The 16041-nt window shown below is 47.6% G+C and overlaps 1 protein-coding gene across 2 annotated transcripts in view; it reads right to left on the minus strand.

Moving 5' to 3' along the window:
• Positions 1-10151, minus strand: part of MAP2K4 (mitogen-activated protein kinase kinase 4) — a 73779-nt gene extending 63628 nt beyond the window's left edge. Inside the window, exon 1 of one of the 2 annotated variants that reach the window (XM_030461913.1) lies at positions 9924-10151. In XM_030461913.1, coding sequence (XP_030317773.1) covers positions 9924-10023 — 100 coding nt within the window. In that variant the 5' untranslated portion in view covers positions 10024-10151. The remainder of the gene's footprint in view (positions 1-9923) is intronic. The other variant, XM_030461914.1, reaches the window with a different exon arrangement.
• Between the last annotated feature and the right edge of the window lie 5890 nt (positions 10152-16041).

A 16041-nucleotide genomic window follows, 5' to 3' on the forward strand; every position in this document is an offset into this window, starting at 1 on the left:
TTTGCATAAACTTGCATACATACTTCTACCATACAGTCACACTTCCTAGCTTCTTGTTACAACAGCAGGTTCCATCGGATCAAAAAGGATAGGTCTGACCTCTGCTTTTCCCCAAATCATCAAGGAAACCAGCTTTAAAAGGAGCCATTATAACATTCCAGGTGCCACACAACAATTGTTCCTGCTACCCCAAGGCAAACAGTCTCTTCAAGAAAGGGCAAAACTCCATCTGCAGCTTTGGGACACCAGTCTTGCCCAGTCATCCAAAGAGCTTCTGATAATCTCCCCCTTCCTACCCTCTGCCCATCCTGGTTTCTGAGTGGGACAGGAGAAAAGAGGAGGACATCAAAGGTAGGGTGAGGTTTCCAGTGACTGGCATAAGACCAGATCCTGAACTGAAACTGCTCAGGAGGGGAACTGGTTTGCAGAAAAATTCGGACATGGTCCCATCACTCCCCTGAAGGGCCTTCCAAACACAGTGCTTTTATCTTAGTCCATAACCCTTCCCAGGTCAAAACAACACAGCCGTGTGTTTTTAAAGGAAACTGTTTTATCTCTGTCCACAAACCTCTTCAAAGTGCAAACATTTTACTCTCTGATCCAAAAGCAAAGTGATGGCTAATTCAGTTCAGATTTTTGCTTCCAGAGAATTATGTCCAAAGCAAACCATAAAACCCCTTTGGTCCAGAGACAAAAATAAGCCTAGACAAAAACTGATAAAAGGACCAACTCTCCATCAGCTCAGCTCTGTCTGCTCCTAACAGCTGTCCTCCTTACACCACAGGGCATCTCCTGAAGCACCTCAGAAAGATCAGATAAATTATTCAAAACACAGACTAATTCCTGGTGCTTAGACTCTTTGTTCACTCCAGGATCAGTGCAGCAGGCTGCTTCCTGGAGGGCTCTCTCTGCCTCCAATAAAGGGCAAACACAAAGGCTTCGATTTGCAGAAGAGGAAATCAATTTAGCAGCTAATAAATACACAATTTGTGCAATATACATACTCTCTGTCTCCCCTGATGCTCATACAAAAGTTAATGGCCATACCCTGCTAAGCACCAAGTTATTGCAAGCGTTCATTGAACAGAGGCTCGTTTGAGAGCAGAACTGAGAGGGAGACAGGGAGTGGATGCTTGGCAACACCATGTTCTATCTCCTCACAAACAGCAATAGCAAGAGATCCCTCCACAGAGGGCTCAGCCTGAGGAGTCAAGGTCACACATTTTGGAAGATGCTCTGCAGCATCACATGACAGTCCTGACGCAAATCCAGGGCAACGATATCTCACAGGCCAGGCACAGGGATTGTGCAGGCGTGGAGCAGGCAGTGAAGAGAGCTCCACAAGGACCTTTGCTTACTGAGGAGACCAGACTATCAAAAACGCACAGACTATGCACACAGGAACTTAAATAAACCTGTGACATCTGCTAAGTCATGCTTGCACCTTTTCACCTAACCATGGGGAGGCACAAACACACTGCAGCTGCATGAACTGCAGAATTTATCTTGAAGCAACAGCTACCTAAACGCATACCATGGATATCCTCAAGATCTAAAGCCTCCGCTCAAACAAAAGGAATCCCAGAAAGATTGCATATGTCCATGAGATACCTTAACCTAACTTAAAGCAAAGTGATAAGTTTAAAACCAAAGTCAGCAATGCAGCCTGTCCAGGACTGTCTCTCCTGGACACTGATGCTCAGGGTAACATAAAGCTTGCTCCTGTGGTTGAAGCACACACAAACACTGGGACAGAGCAAGTTTTCAATCCTCTGCTTCCTTCTTATTGTCAGGTCCAAATGTACTTGGCTGCCAAAGTTAGTCTGTCCTCTTTTACAACCTTTGGTGCTCTGAGTTTACTATATTAAATGCCATTAATTAGATCAGGTCTGCCCCATTGCAAAACTCCCTGCAGACTGTCCTTTCCTTCAACTTCAACAAGTGTCTCAGAAAAAAGCCCAATCCAGTCAGGCACAGTTACTAACAGATAAAACACAGAGATTAAAGGCAGGCAGGAAGCTAATTAGCTCCAATATGGCACTCTTCTGACTCAGAAGTTATTGTACCTCAGAGCACGGATTTCTTACACTTACAGTTGACAGTGCAAGGCAACTGGAAATTTACCTGATCCCTGACAAGTGAAACACACACACACAGTAAAAGAGGAACCAGATGAACTAATTGAACCCTACACCAGTGATGCACCAGGGAAATACAGCACCTGGGGAGACCACACAGCTTATTTTGGCAGTGGGGCAGCCTGGCAGCAGAGGAGCTCCTGAGCAAGTCAGAAGCACCAGGCTGTCTCCAGACACACACTTCTGCCCTGCCAGCAGCACCAGCTGTGAGGACAGGATGGCCTTGGCCACCACTGACACAGCATCAGCACCAGACCTGCTTCCTGACACAAGCAACTGACCTGGGCATAGATAACTTCAGTCGTCAGGGGACGCAGGATGAACATAACACCCGGGTGCTACACAGGCGCAGTCTGACAAGTGGCGGAGCCAAGCCACCATGCCATCAACCAGCCCCTGGGCAGTGAGGTTCCTTCCCCCTGGCACCCCCATGGCATGTCCTATGCCTGTACCACAGCCCAGGTGCTCTGCCCTAGAAGGGGAAGACCAGCTCTGGAGCTGGGATGGGGTAAGGGCACCACAGCATGGGAGATGCCTCCATGGTGAACAGATAGAGGTATGTCCATGTCAGCACCTGCAGTCAACACAAAACTCGTAAGACAGGAGAAGCTCCTTTGAGAAGCTCCCACATGTTGTGCCACTTGCAGTGGCAGTTTTCCAAGAATCTTACCTTCAGTAAGGCCACCTGGCAAAACCTCAGCAAGAGATTTGTAACAGAGAACACATATCCAACAAGTCAGCAATGGTACAAGGAGTTAGGCAGCAATATAAAGCAGGATGCAGAGTCACACCAAAAAGTACTTCATCTTGTTCAGACAACCAGAAGGACCCCAAATAAAACCAGAGAGGCTGTGCATATCCATCCTGCAACCTCATCCCAGAAGAGGGAGGTGACATGCATCCTCCTTGCAAATTCATGCTTCATGGACAACCACTTAACTCCTAGGCACTTTCAGAATAACAGAGTACTTTATTTCTATATTATTTTTAATAATTAAATATTTTTATATGTTAATAGTCACCCTAAGCATCTAAGTCAGCTGTCTACTGAGAGCAGTGAGCCTCAGTTTTTCAGATACCCTCCAAATAGAAGTGCCATCATCAAGAGAAGCACAAGAAGCATGTGCTCACAGAGAGATAACTCATGCATTAGCTATTCCAATGCCTAGCAGAGATAGTATTCAAGTTATCTACAAGTCGAAATGAAGAAACATAGGTGAAGTGTCTCCCACTAGTGATTTACCATGCATTAATTATTGCATGTTAATTAACCCAGTTACAGCAACACATATTCTTAAAAGAAAGAAATTTCTCAGTGCTCAACAAGCACTGCTCTATCATTTACCCATGGATCACAAGTTTCTTCTGCAATCAAACAAGCCTGCAACATCAAAAGAAATCTAGAAGCAAAAAAAAAAACCCTTCACAGGGAATGTCAGCAGACTTGAATAACATGGTGCAGGATTCACATCATTGAAGGTGTTGGCCAAGTGGCAGCAGTGACTGCACAGGGAGACTGATGGAAGAGGGCTGCTCCACCAGCAACCAGTAGCCAGAAACCAACCAAACTGATACTAAAACAAGGAGTTTTAAAATACAGTAACTACTGAAACAATTGGCATAAATACACCAATTCTCCCAAACTGGTGTCTTTATAGAGACTGGGTTTCTCCTTGTAGAACAGAGCATAAATCACCAGATCAACACAGGAATTCCCAAAAGGTTTGTTAATCCCCCCCGAAGCAGGAGATCAGATAATAATAATCCACCCTGACCCGAATACCCATGGAAGAGACTACCTCCCAAGGTGACAAACCCTGAACCACAATGGAAAGGTTCAACTGCCAAAATCAGTAAGGTTTTCTTCACCCTGCTATGCCCATCCCCCTGAGCAGGATGCTGTTGTCACGGCATGTAACAAAAGGTCACCATCTAAAAGAGCATTTATATCTTTTGTGGATGCAGCCCATTATAAATAAAAGTACATGAGATGTGGGAACATAACCAGCACCTTCTGAAAGCTGGTCCAAATCAGGGCACTCCAGGCTTTGAGAGGATGCCAGAAACATCACATCCATTCAGAGATTTTTATACCTTCTATATAAACATCACTTCAGTGCAACTTGGATGGGCATCTGCTGCCAGTTCCTGCCCTGCAGGCCAGAACCCTACATAACCAACCCATGCTGCTTCTTTCACAGTTTTTTCTTCCAGCTGCCACGAGCTACAGCAGCTACTTCTCCCATTGGGAAACAGATCTCTTCCTTTTTCTCTTTCAACTCGCATAAAATCTTATCAAGCTTAAATCCAACAGAAGACAACTTCAAAGGGAGCTGTATGATGCTAACAAGGTGTTTATGCTTGATACACACAGAGCTTGATGTGGTTACACAAGACTCCTGTAAGTAACATTTCACTGCATACTGGGACTATGAATAACTTTAATTTGGGAGACTTCACAACAAAATCAAGTTTGGGAAGTACACAGTTTTTTTTCTTCTTCACAAAACTTCTCTCTCTCTCCACACGGCCCTTGTTTTGACAGGCAACATTGTGATTTCTACTGACATCAGCTCCATCAAATCAGCATAATAACTGGAAAATACTCACAGCATTCTATAAGGCTAACAGGAATTTCTGGATTGCCCCTTTACCAGGAAAACAGACCTATTAAGGATGTCAGCTGATTACAAACAAATCAAAATGGAAAAACATACACTTGCAGCACTTCAGGTGCTGATGCAGACCAAGACTCAAACACAAAGCAGATATGCTCAGCCATATGCTGGCAGAAACACCACACAGGAATTAACTGGTAGGCACAAATGAACTGAACTACACTACACAACCACCTTCACCTTCCATAATAAATACAAACATGCCCAAGTAGACATACACTCATCACTCTGAAAAATCTGCCAGTGTCAGCCTGCACCAGTGGCATACACTAACACACACCAGTTTCATAATTGTACTGTGGGCAGGAGTAACTGCAGTCACCTTCTGATTTTCTTCAATCATTTCCCACCTGCTAAAGACACAACTCACTCTTGTTTTCTTATCTCATATGTTTCATTTTACCTGACCATTCATACACTGCTTCATACCTAATCTGCTGCTTGCTTGTGGCTCCCTTTGTTTCACAACCCCTCTACCTCTCCACTGTCTTTTCATTCCCCAAACTCCCCTCTTAGAGGTTCCCTAAACAAAGTGCCATCTTTACTGGGGCTTCTCTTGCTTTCTCCATCCATTATGCCCCTCTGCTCAGAGATGTAAGTCCATCCTCCAGCCTTCTGACAGTCCCCATATTGTATCTCAGCAGATCAGACATCTCAGCATCAAGGCATCAGCATCTCATTCCTCTGCTCTTTTTGCAGTCCTGGGTCTTGGAGCACCTTCAGCAGTGGGGAGAAGAGCTGCTCTGTTCTCAGTCCTTGCACTCACAAAGGCAGCAACACAAAGAGTGGTATACAGGGGTCATGCTGCCTCATACTGAATTCTTGTACCAAGGTTCATGCCAGACACAGTGATGCCCACAAATGTTTTCAAATAATATTACTTTTTGCTATTGATAGCACTATCTGAAGTAACAATGGTTGTCCCAAAGACATAGTGTAGATTACACACTGACACTAAATTCATCTGACCATGGTGACTGACAACGTCCATCACAGTGCTCACCAGTTCTGTCATCTGGCAAACATAAACAAGCCTTCAACTCTTAAAAAGCCTCCCACAAGCTCCTTTCTGCCAGGCAAAGAAAGGTACTATACAGAGCTTCCCCGCACAAAAGGTGAAACTCATCTCCCAACACCACTAAGTTACAAATGTCCTGAATGACATCTGAAGGTGAGAGCAGGACTCTGGTTGTCTTCTGATGCACTCAGACAGATACTCCTCAGCAACCTTCCTGCCCAGGGACATCATCCCATAATGGCAGAGGGCTCACAAACCAGGTATAGACCTTCTCTTTTTTTTTTTTTTTTTTTTAAAGAACAGCTATGGCCAGAGTGGAGAAGCAGACATGTCACACATGTGAAAGGAACTGAGAGTCCCAAATCCCAGCTGAGACTCAGGAATTCCCACCCAACATATCTGAACCATCATGTAGATTCTGAAAAGATACAGACAGTAAGTATGCTTCACTTTTGAAAGACATCAGAGCATACCAAGCAGCAAGTGCTTTGAGAAGTCCCAGCTACCTCCAGTCTTCTGGATACCAAACAGGGAAGCTGAACCCATAACAGCAAGCTACAAGCAGTTCCAGCTCCTGCTTGGCACTGCAGATAGAACAGGTGACCCACAGGTAAAATTAGAGCAAAAATTCTTCCTACACCTTGGAACCAATTACATTTCTAAATTTCAAACCGCCATTCTTCAAATGATAATTTTCTACATGTCAGCCATAAAGCCTATTATTAATTTTGCCAAAGACAGAAAGGCAGAATTGCTCCAGTTACATTTTATGCATTGCTTTTCCTTAAATCATTGTCAAACTTTGCACAGAATCTCTGCTTTCTCCACAAAATACACAGGATACTATGGAGGACTCCTGGACTTTTAACGTAACTATGAAGCACAATTCTTCACTCGAACAGCTACTGATATCCAGACAGATACCCTTTCAAAAATTATGAAATAAGGTCTACTTTCAATACTTAGAACTTTGTCTCTCCTTTGAGTTATCAACTGTGCCTTAAACACGGCACCATCAATCGCACTGGCCAAGAGGACCCTTTGGGATGAAACAAAGTTCCCAGGTTCACAGATATGAACAGCTGACACCAGGAGAAAACAGACACAAGAAGCTGCAACATGCAAAACACAATGATCAAGAAGACCTGAAGCAATGCCTTGCTTGATCGCAAGGCTGGAGAGCCATGCCTGCACAGTAACCTCAGCATGAGGACAGTTAGGTGTCCCTTCGTTTCAGTATTGTCACCTGGAGGGGCTTTAGCCTGTGCCATCAGAAGAACTGTAGGACATCAAATTAAAACCAAAACAGGGTGGCCAGCAAAGACCTTCTGGATCTGCTGCTCAAGCTGCAGGCCTCAATCTCCATTAAGACTTCTCCCTACCTCCAAGCCCCTGCCAAACTCCACAAGATAACCCTTATGACACCCACCAACTCTCTACCCAAACAGAAACCCCCTGTGAGAGGCTCTCACCTCAAGCCAACTTTCTCAAGCATGTATCCTTTGGGCAGAGTCTCCACAAGCAGTGGATCACTGCCCAGAGGGGTACTGCCACAGCCCCTGGTGTGGGCTGAAGCACAAGAGCCAACCCACCCTTTCCCGCTCCCACCACTTCCCTGGCAGCAGCAGCAGTTGCACAAGTTGGGTCCGAGAGTCTTTTCCGGATGAAAATTAACTGAGCAAAAAATTTTTTTAAACTATAATTACTTGTTTCCAGCTTAATGACTTCCCTGCTCCACCTTGCCATACCATTTAAGCCAATTAAATCAACACTGACACAGTCCTACCTGCTTTTCTCCCCACACGGTAATGCATTCCTGCACCACCCTCCCACCAGTGCCCACTCGACCCCACCACAAGCAAACAGTGGGTGCCCACACTGCAGAAAATTCACTGCTTTTTGGTGGATTTGCTTTGGGAGAGCTCAGCTTGCCCAGTGTTATTAGGGAACCAGTGCAAGAGACATGCCTAGGGAGAGGCCAGAGTGCCCTCTGAGAGCAGATAGATCAGCCTTGGTAAACTGCAGACACATCCAGCCCCTTCCCATCCCACCCACAGACATCTTTGGCTTTGCACAGGAGGGGGTCACGCGGTGACAGAGGTACCCCCTCCAGGGGCAAGGAACTGCCTTTACCACCACCACAGCAACCTGCTCCTCCAGATCCCACCCAGGATGCTACACACAGCTTCTCCCAGGGCAACTGAACACATAGCTCAACCTGCTCAACTGCTCAACCTTTAAAAAACCACAACACCTCAACAACAGCTTTCACCACACCAGCAGACTGGCCCTGTCATCCTGAATTCATACTTAACCACTTTAAACCAACAACAAGAGAAACAATTGCTCCTCATCCACCTGCAGAAATAATATACATACTACATCACCACAAGCTTTCAGGGCATCACAGGGTGAAAAGCCAACTCTGAGCCCTGAAGACACCGGGGATTCAGATAAACTCTTAAATATTCAAAACAGGAAACAGGTGTAAGTACAAGGAGCAACACAGAGAGGTGTAACCGCTCAGCAACGAGGCTATTTCTTGTTTTATCACAACCACTTTGGCACATGGCAGTGAAGTTTTTAATCCATGCACTTGATTTACAAGGTCGGGGATTCTTGTCTTTGAAAGGTGTTGTACACATGGATAATACGAACTTCCCAGGGCCCTAAAGTTACCAGCTCCATCTAGCCAGCACATAAGCAAGCACATTAGCTTCTCACAGGGGAAGCTGCAAGCATTAACCATTTTATGCCAAATATTTAAGCTCTTTAGTTTATACCACCAGTTCTCTGCTCAAACACGGCTCCCTTACTTAGAGTGCAGTTTTGTCCCTGCAGGACAGAACACAGACTCCACAGAATATAGCAAACATCTGTGACAAACATTATTCACTGGTTGTTGCAGCTCACAGAGCACACAACCTTTCTGACTTCTAACGAAAAATAAAGAGTTCCCAAAAAACAGGGCAAACAGCTGCTTCATTATTAAAGTTTCTGTGTTAAATAAAAATTAAAAAAAAAAAACAAAAAACCCACCATCTCTGTGTCATCTTGAAGCAGAAGATGTTGCTCAAGTACAGGGTACTTTTAAGTGGCCTAACTTTAAAGGAAAGGCTCCAACGGTATTTTCTGGGGCTTTTCTGAAAAATAAATACCCCCTATTTTTACAAGAGTGCTCAACCATCAACAACTGCAGGCGGGAACCCTGGCAACACGGCGACTGTAAATTTCCATCAGAATAAACCAAACAGCCGTTCACCCTAGCACGGCTGTTACTTACACACCTGCCTCGAGCAGAGCACAGGTCGCACCGGGGCCGGACAGCCCGAAGCCGGGGCAGAGCCCTCCCGCCGCGGGCACCAGCACAGCCTGTGCCCCTCCCCACTCCCCCACTCAACCGCGGGGCTCCGGCAAGGGACTTGGCCGCTCCCGCCCCGGCTGACATGGGCCCCCGAACCGCCACCGGGATGCTGCTGCCCGCAGCCTGCGCGGGGCCCCCCGCAGAAGCCGCGAAATCCTCCCCGGCTGGAGGAAGCCAGAGCCGGGGCCCGCCGGCCTTTGTCCCGCCCCGCAGCTCCTCTGCCTCCTCGGGACAGCGCAGCCCCCACCCACGGGTGGCCTCCGCGCCCCCTGCCAGCCTCGCCCGGGGGGCAGGGCAGTCCTCTTTCCCTCCTTCCCGGGGAGCTCTCCGGGTGCGGCCGGGCTGCCGAGTGCGGCTGGAGGCAGCAGCCGCACGGAGCGGCAGGGCAGGCCCGGAGCAGGGTGGGTTGAGTCCACCCCGCAGGCACCCCCCGACCCGGAGCCGCACCGCTCCGGACGGCAGGCACGGCCGCGCCCCAGCCTTGTCCCGAGAGCCGCCGCCCGCCCGGGCCAGGGACCCAATGCGGGGGACGTAGGGCAGCCGGCGCCGCCAGCTCTCCGCTCCCACCCCCCGGCTCGGGGATCCGCGCTCGGCCCAGGCAGGACCAGCCCCGCGGCGGGCACCGCGCTCCCGGGGCCCGGCCCGGCCCGCCGAGGCCTAGAGCGAAGCGCGCCGCTCGGCCCGGAAGCGGCGGCCGCGCCGCGGCCTAGTGCGGGGCTGCTTACCCTGCATGCTGCCGGCGACGGCGTGCGCCTGCGGGCCGCCCGCGCCCGGCCCGCTCCCGCCGCCCGCGCCGGAGCCGCTGCTGGGGCTGGGAGTCGCCATTGTGTGCGCGGAGCGGGAGCAGCGCGGCGGCTGCAATGCAGCAGGGACCCTCCCAGGCAGGACACCTAGAGCCCCGCCGCCGTATAGCAGCAGCCGCCGCCGCCGCTGCCGCCCCGTCCGCCCCCGGGCTGGGGCCGCCGCTTAACCCCTCCCAGGCGGGGCGGCCAGGCCCGGCGGCAGCCGCTGCGGCGGGCGTCAGAGGTGCTGCCCCCGTGGGGAGGGGGAGCCCCCGCCGGGCCCCTGCCCTCACCGGCCCCGCTGCCTTCCTCCCGAGCCTGCTGCCAGCAGCCCTGCTCCACGCCTGCCTCCTCGGGCGGGACGGGCATCGCCCCCTCCCTTCACCCGCAGCCCCTCCGGGCCACGGCTTCCCCCGGTGCCTTGCGCCGCCCTGGGGCCCCACCACCATCGTGTGTCGCAGCCTCTTGCCCCGGCAGCCCCTGGACCTGCTCTCCTCCCACCTTCGTGCCGGGGGAAGCCCCTTGAGTTGGTGGTCCAAGCACTTGGATCTCATTCTCACCCATGGCTTTTCCTCCTATGTAGGCGGCTGCTTACACGGTTCTCATGTCTTCCTTAAGACCTCTAGCCAGCGCAGGGCAGAACTTCCTCCAGTGTTTTCCATGATACCCAAGGAACATCCCTTTTCTGCCATCAATATCCTTTACATTATCTTTTCTCCCTCAGTCACTGCTGTGCATTTCAGCAGAGTTTCTGATCGTACCTCTAACTTCAGCAAATCTGCAGCCTCAGCTGTAGGGACAGAACACACGAGGAATTAGAGGAGTGAAATGGGTCCTCCAGAGATAGGGACTCTCTGCAGCCCACAACATGACTTCGGCAGGTTCCTTCATCTACAAGAGTCTTTGTTTCCTCATCAGTGTAACAGATATAATACTGACCTCTTTTATGAATTGAGATCTGACGGTGAAAGAGCTGGACCTCCAAGTACTAGACAGCGGTATGCATACTCTTTCCTCTGTCTCCATTCTCCATGCCCCTTATGAAGGTGGTGACAGAGCAAACATCTCAAGTCCTGAATATGCTCTGGGTACATCTCCAGAAGCTGCCAACCATTCCGCTTTGCACAGGTGCAAATGCTATGGGGATAAGAGAAGCTCTTATCTCTTACCTCTCCTTCATTTTTCCTTCCTTCTCCTGCAGCTGGGCTTGTATTTCTTTATCTCATCTCATGCAAAGGCTGAGTGTTTTCCACCTTCTTGTGCTTTTGATTTTTTTTTTTTCTTCCAGTGCTTTGAGTTTGGGAAAATATCTTCTCCTTTCCAAGATCCTTCTGGTTTCCCTGTTCAGCTGTATGTGCTGTCAGGGAGATGGTCTGAGACCCAAGAAGTAGTCCCTGGGGAACAGAAGACCCCCAGACTTCTGCCTGAACCCTGCTCTCCATTGAATATCTCACACTCTGCAGAGCTTCTCCTTAGGCAGGAGAAGAGGGCAGAGCTGGGCCTAACCAGCTCCCTGTCAGGGGTGCAGCTTTCCTTTGCATTGGGGAACACCATCCCTTTCTCATGCACTAGGATTAAAATCCCAGTAATCTATTTGGTAGGTTGGATTTAAGTCTTCTGCCCTGTGCCATCCCACCCTGGCCTCTGCTCTCCCTAGGGATGTTGCTCACTCTTTCAAAGTTGTGTACAGTGTCCCCTCCACCATTTCAGCTGGAAAGGAGTGGGAAGCCCTCACAGTCAGCTTCCCACAAGAACAGCCCTTCCTGAATATGGTTTGTGTGGGCACCATCAGTGGTAACCATCAGTGCCCAGTAGAGCCTTAAAGACCTCCAGTGATGGAGATTGCGCCATCCACAGCAGTCTGTTCTGGCACACTTCTATCCTGACATTATCTGACAGGCTAACTTAAGCATTTCTGAGCTGAAATCCTTTACATCCTGCCCTGTTTGCTACAGCTGTGACCTCTTAGGCACATTTCTTAGTTTCCCTTCCTCACTCCAGGTTCTCTTCTAGAAACTGCATCAACTTGATTCTTTCAGCCTTTATTGAAGTTTTTTGTGCCTCCCAGCATCCTCACTGAACTTCTTTGACCTTTTTTCTGTTGATGTGCTTTTTTTTTAAAGCACAGTGTCCTAGACATATTACTCCAACTTGTTGGAAGCTACCACTCCTGGCTAACATCCTCCAGGGTGGTGATTGCCTTTCCTATTGCTGGTGGTCATTGAGCTCTCCATTGTACTGTAGGCTCTTTTTAAAAAACTACATCCACCCATTTTTTCCCTTAGTTGTACTTTTATTGCTCACTGTTCTTAAACATAATGCTCCAAGGTGCATCTGTTGAATTTTGCCTTGTAGGCTTCAGCCCATTTCTCCCATTTGTTAGTGTAGTGCTGAATTCTGCTTTCTTTGCTGTCCTTCAGAGCCTGGAGTAATTTGCACATTCAACAAGGCACTGATGGATGTTAATCGTCCAGGCTGTTAACTGAAGTACTTAAAAAGATCTGGCACCCCTGCAATAATTCACTCAATATTTCCTTCCATTTTGACAACTACTGATTGTGTTGCACTTGAGGTACAATTATCTCACCGGTTTTGCACTCACTCTGGGGTCCAGCCTTGTTAAGAGAGGGTCAGGACAGCCAGTGTTAAAAGCCTCCTGAAGTCAATGGCATCCTCCTAAATCCATGGCATCCACTACTTCTTACTTTGTGCCTGAAAAACTGTGCCATCCCAGGACATCAGACTGGTTTGTTAGCATTGGCTCCTGATGACTTCATGGTGGCTGTTGTCCATCCCCATGTTGTACTCTAGGTGCATACACTTGTTTAACAAGTACTTCTAGAACTTACGTGTGAATTGAGAAAGTTCAGATTAAAGAAAGCAGCTAACAAAACGTAAACAAGAACATTTTTGGTGAGCTTTATAAAATTAATGAGTAAGAAGGTTTTCAATGTATGATTTTAAGGGCAAGAATGTCAATCTATTGAAGACTTCAGGAATGTATCCTCAGAAGTCAGAAAATAAATAACGAAATAACTAAACCCAAAGCACTTTTCACAGTATCAGCTGTGTAACCACGTGTTTGTCTCCAGATGTCTCTGAACTGCAGTCAGGGTCCTGGGGCCAGGAAAACACCAAAGCTCCTGAGGCCTTCACCTGTTCACTGGGAGCCTGTTAACTGGTTTTGATCTGATTAAAACCACCAATCATGGCAGTGGCACTGGTGTCCACAAGGATGAGTGCTATTATGGAGTGGCTCCCTGGGATGGGTGACTATGGCAGTGTTTCAGTGACATCTCTGGTCCAGGGAAACAGTCTGGCTCTTCCAGCAGTGCAGCTTGACTGCCAGGCTCATCCCTGCAGCACTCTCATTTGGAAGTCTCTGTCCTCTGCAGGTGGAGCTGAAGATAAGCTTCAGCTTCTATGGGCTAAGTAGCAGACTCCAGAGAGACATAGAGGGAAAATGTTTTCTCAGATATTGAGGAACTAATTTTCAAGTATTTCAAATTATACTCAAGCATACTAAATGTTCTTGGCCTCCCTATGATGGGAGAAAGCAGTGTTGCTGGAGATTTTCAGACAAGTCTCCCCTTTTCATAGAGGAGGGCGGTTATAGAAAATCCTTGTGATAGTTGGTAAAACTTTAAAGTCAACAGCTTCAACCTTTTGTGTCCTCACAAAAGACAGACAGACCTCTGCCCTCTCTTATTCTTGTGTCACTGAACTTTGCTCACTTCCAGGATTGCCAAACCCTCTGCATTGTCCCTCCCAAGTGTCCAGGAGAAGCTTCTCTCTGCCAGCCCAGCAGGCCCATTCCCTCTGCAGAAGTCCTGTCCCATTCCATCCCAGGCGGGCTCTGGATGTTCCCATCTGGCTGTGTCTCTGCCTTTTCCCCATTATTAACCATAACCAGTTCCTCCCAGCTTCTTCAGAAACTGTGGTCCCCCCTTCAGTCCTGCATCTGGCACCCAATGGGGCAAACAGCAGCCCAGCTGTGGCACAGAAACCAGGCAGGCTGTGTAGGTTCCTGCAATAACTTCTAACCAGACCAATGAAAACATCATAATTACAGCTGAATTTTCTTTTTGCAAGATCAGCTGATACAGGTAGAAAAAAACAGACAGTGATTTATAATTTTGTTTCCTACACGAAGAAGAGCTTGTGTGTCTGAAAAGCTTCTCTACTTTAATTTTCCTGTCATATGAATTACTTTAATGAAAGACACACTGCCTCTTACATTCTTCTTTCTTATTAACACACCCATTACTTTTCAGTCCTGGACATTTCAATTTTCTGGTCTGAGCTATGTCCTCTCCCTTACAAAATACATTCAAAAGTTCACGTGGGACCTGGAAACAAAGCATCCAAGTGATTAATTACTAGAGCACATTATGAGGTTCATTACTAGAGCACTGTTCTTTCTGAGCTGAGGGGAAGGGGCTGAAATATGAGGCAGAGGTTACACCACAAAGACAAAAGTCACTGAGTGATCTCCAATGAGGTCCTGTCTCCTTAAAAAGCCAAACCAGAAGTCATTCATGGTGCCTTAGTGAGGGAATAGGGCTCCCTGGGGACCAACTGTCCTGGTTTGGGTCAGGATAGAGCTAATTTTCTATCTTTTAATTTTGCTTTCAGCTAAATCTCTTATAAGTAGCTGCACTTGCTGACATTAACAGCAAGTTTCTAAGTCTCAGTCCTTCTAGGACTGATAGAACTTGATGTTTACAGTTATGGCTGGAGAATGGTCTGCAGAACCAAGGCCACTGCTCAGTTCTGAGGAACATCTTATGTTCTGGAAAGAGAAAGGGAGTAAAAAGGTCACACCTGCAACCCTCCTTTAGGGAGGAGCAGACCAGACAAATGACCAAAATTGACCAGAGTATTCCATCCCATATGTTTCATACTCAGTATAAATTTGGGGGATCAGGAGAGTCAAGCCCCTCCACTTTCACCTTCAGTCTTCTCTTTGGCTCTTTTTCACCTGTTCCTGCTTTCTTCAGCATCTTGAGAGGATTCCATCCATTCCTCTGCCCATGGGCCTGATCCATGCCCTCCTGAATCTTTGTGTTCCTGCCTCCAGCTCCCAACTGCTGCTGACTCCAGGACTCCAGCCTGGACTTTCCCAGGGCTGCCCTGCAGCCTCGGTGGTGATGTGAGAGTTACTGGGGAAAGGGAGGAGGAACATGGTACTGTTTTCCTATATATTTGTATATATTCAATAATATTTTCCTTTTTTATCATCAGTGTTTCATTAAAGCTGTGTAGTTTCATTTCCAACCCATAAGAATCTCTTCCTTATTCTCTCTCCTTTCTTTATTAGAGAGGGGGATTAATAGAGAGCATCTGTCATTTGGTTAATTGCCTTCCCAGCATTGAACCATGACACCTACCAAGAAACTGTAGGGAAGTTTGGACTGCTGGTCTCACTAAGCCATGCAACAAGGTGGGTTTTGGTAAGAGGAGAATAAAATGTGGAGTGTAGTTCCACAGATTTCCTTTAGGCATTTTTAGTCCCTTTCCAGAGTGCTTGTGAACAGGAAAGTCATTAAGGGTGCCTGTAGAGAGTTGTTTAATTTTCCTGGGCTCTGGGATGGGAATGTGAATCAATTTAAATGTCAGGAGGGATTTAGTTATAGTGAACATGTCCTGCTGTTCTGCCTGCAGCTGCCAGCAGTTGTTTAATGTACAGAATACCCCAATTATTATGAACCATAAAGCCTACTCAGTAGAGCTGTAACAATGGCAGCCATTTACAAAGACTTGTCTTACTTCTCTGTGAATTTCTCTGCAGTAATTTTATCTCTCATAACCTACTCAAGGAATACTCAGTTGAAAATAACAGGAGCATGAAATAACAGAAACAGAAAAAACAGAAAATAATGAGCATTAGTCCTCTCTGCAAATCTGGATACATTCACATGTCTTCTGCATAATGGTTCAGGAAGACCTAATTCTCTTGGGGGCTGTTCCTGGGGGCTGAGAAGGCTGTATTAAAGTGTTAATGAAATCAGGCTGCAAGATTTGCAGTAGTAGTTCCTGATTTTGTCTTGCTTATGCTGAA

The sequence above is a fragment of the Calypte anna genome, chromosome 18, assembly GCF_003957555.1.
Source record: "Calypte anna isolate BGI_N300 chromosome 18, bCalAnn1_v1.p, whole genome shotgun sequence".
NCBI classification, from domain to species: Eukaryota; Metazoa; Chordata; class Aves; order Apodiformes; family Trochilidae; genus Calypte; species Calypte anna.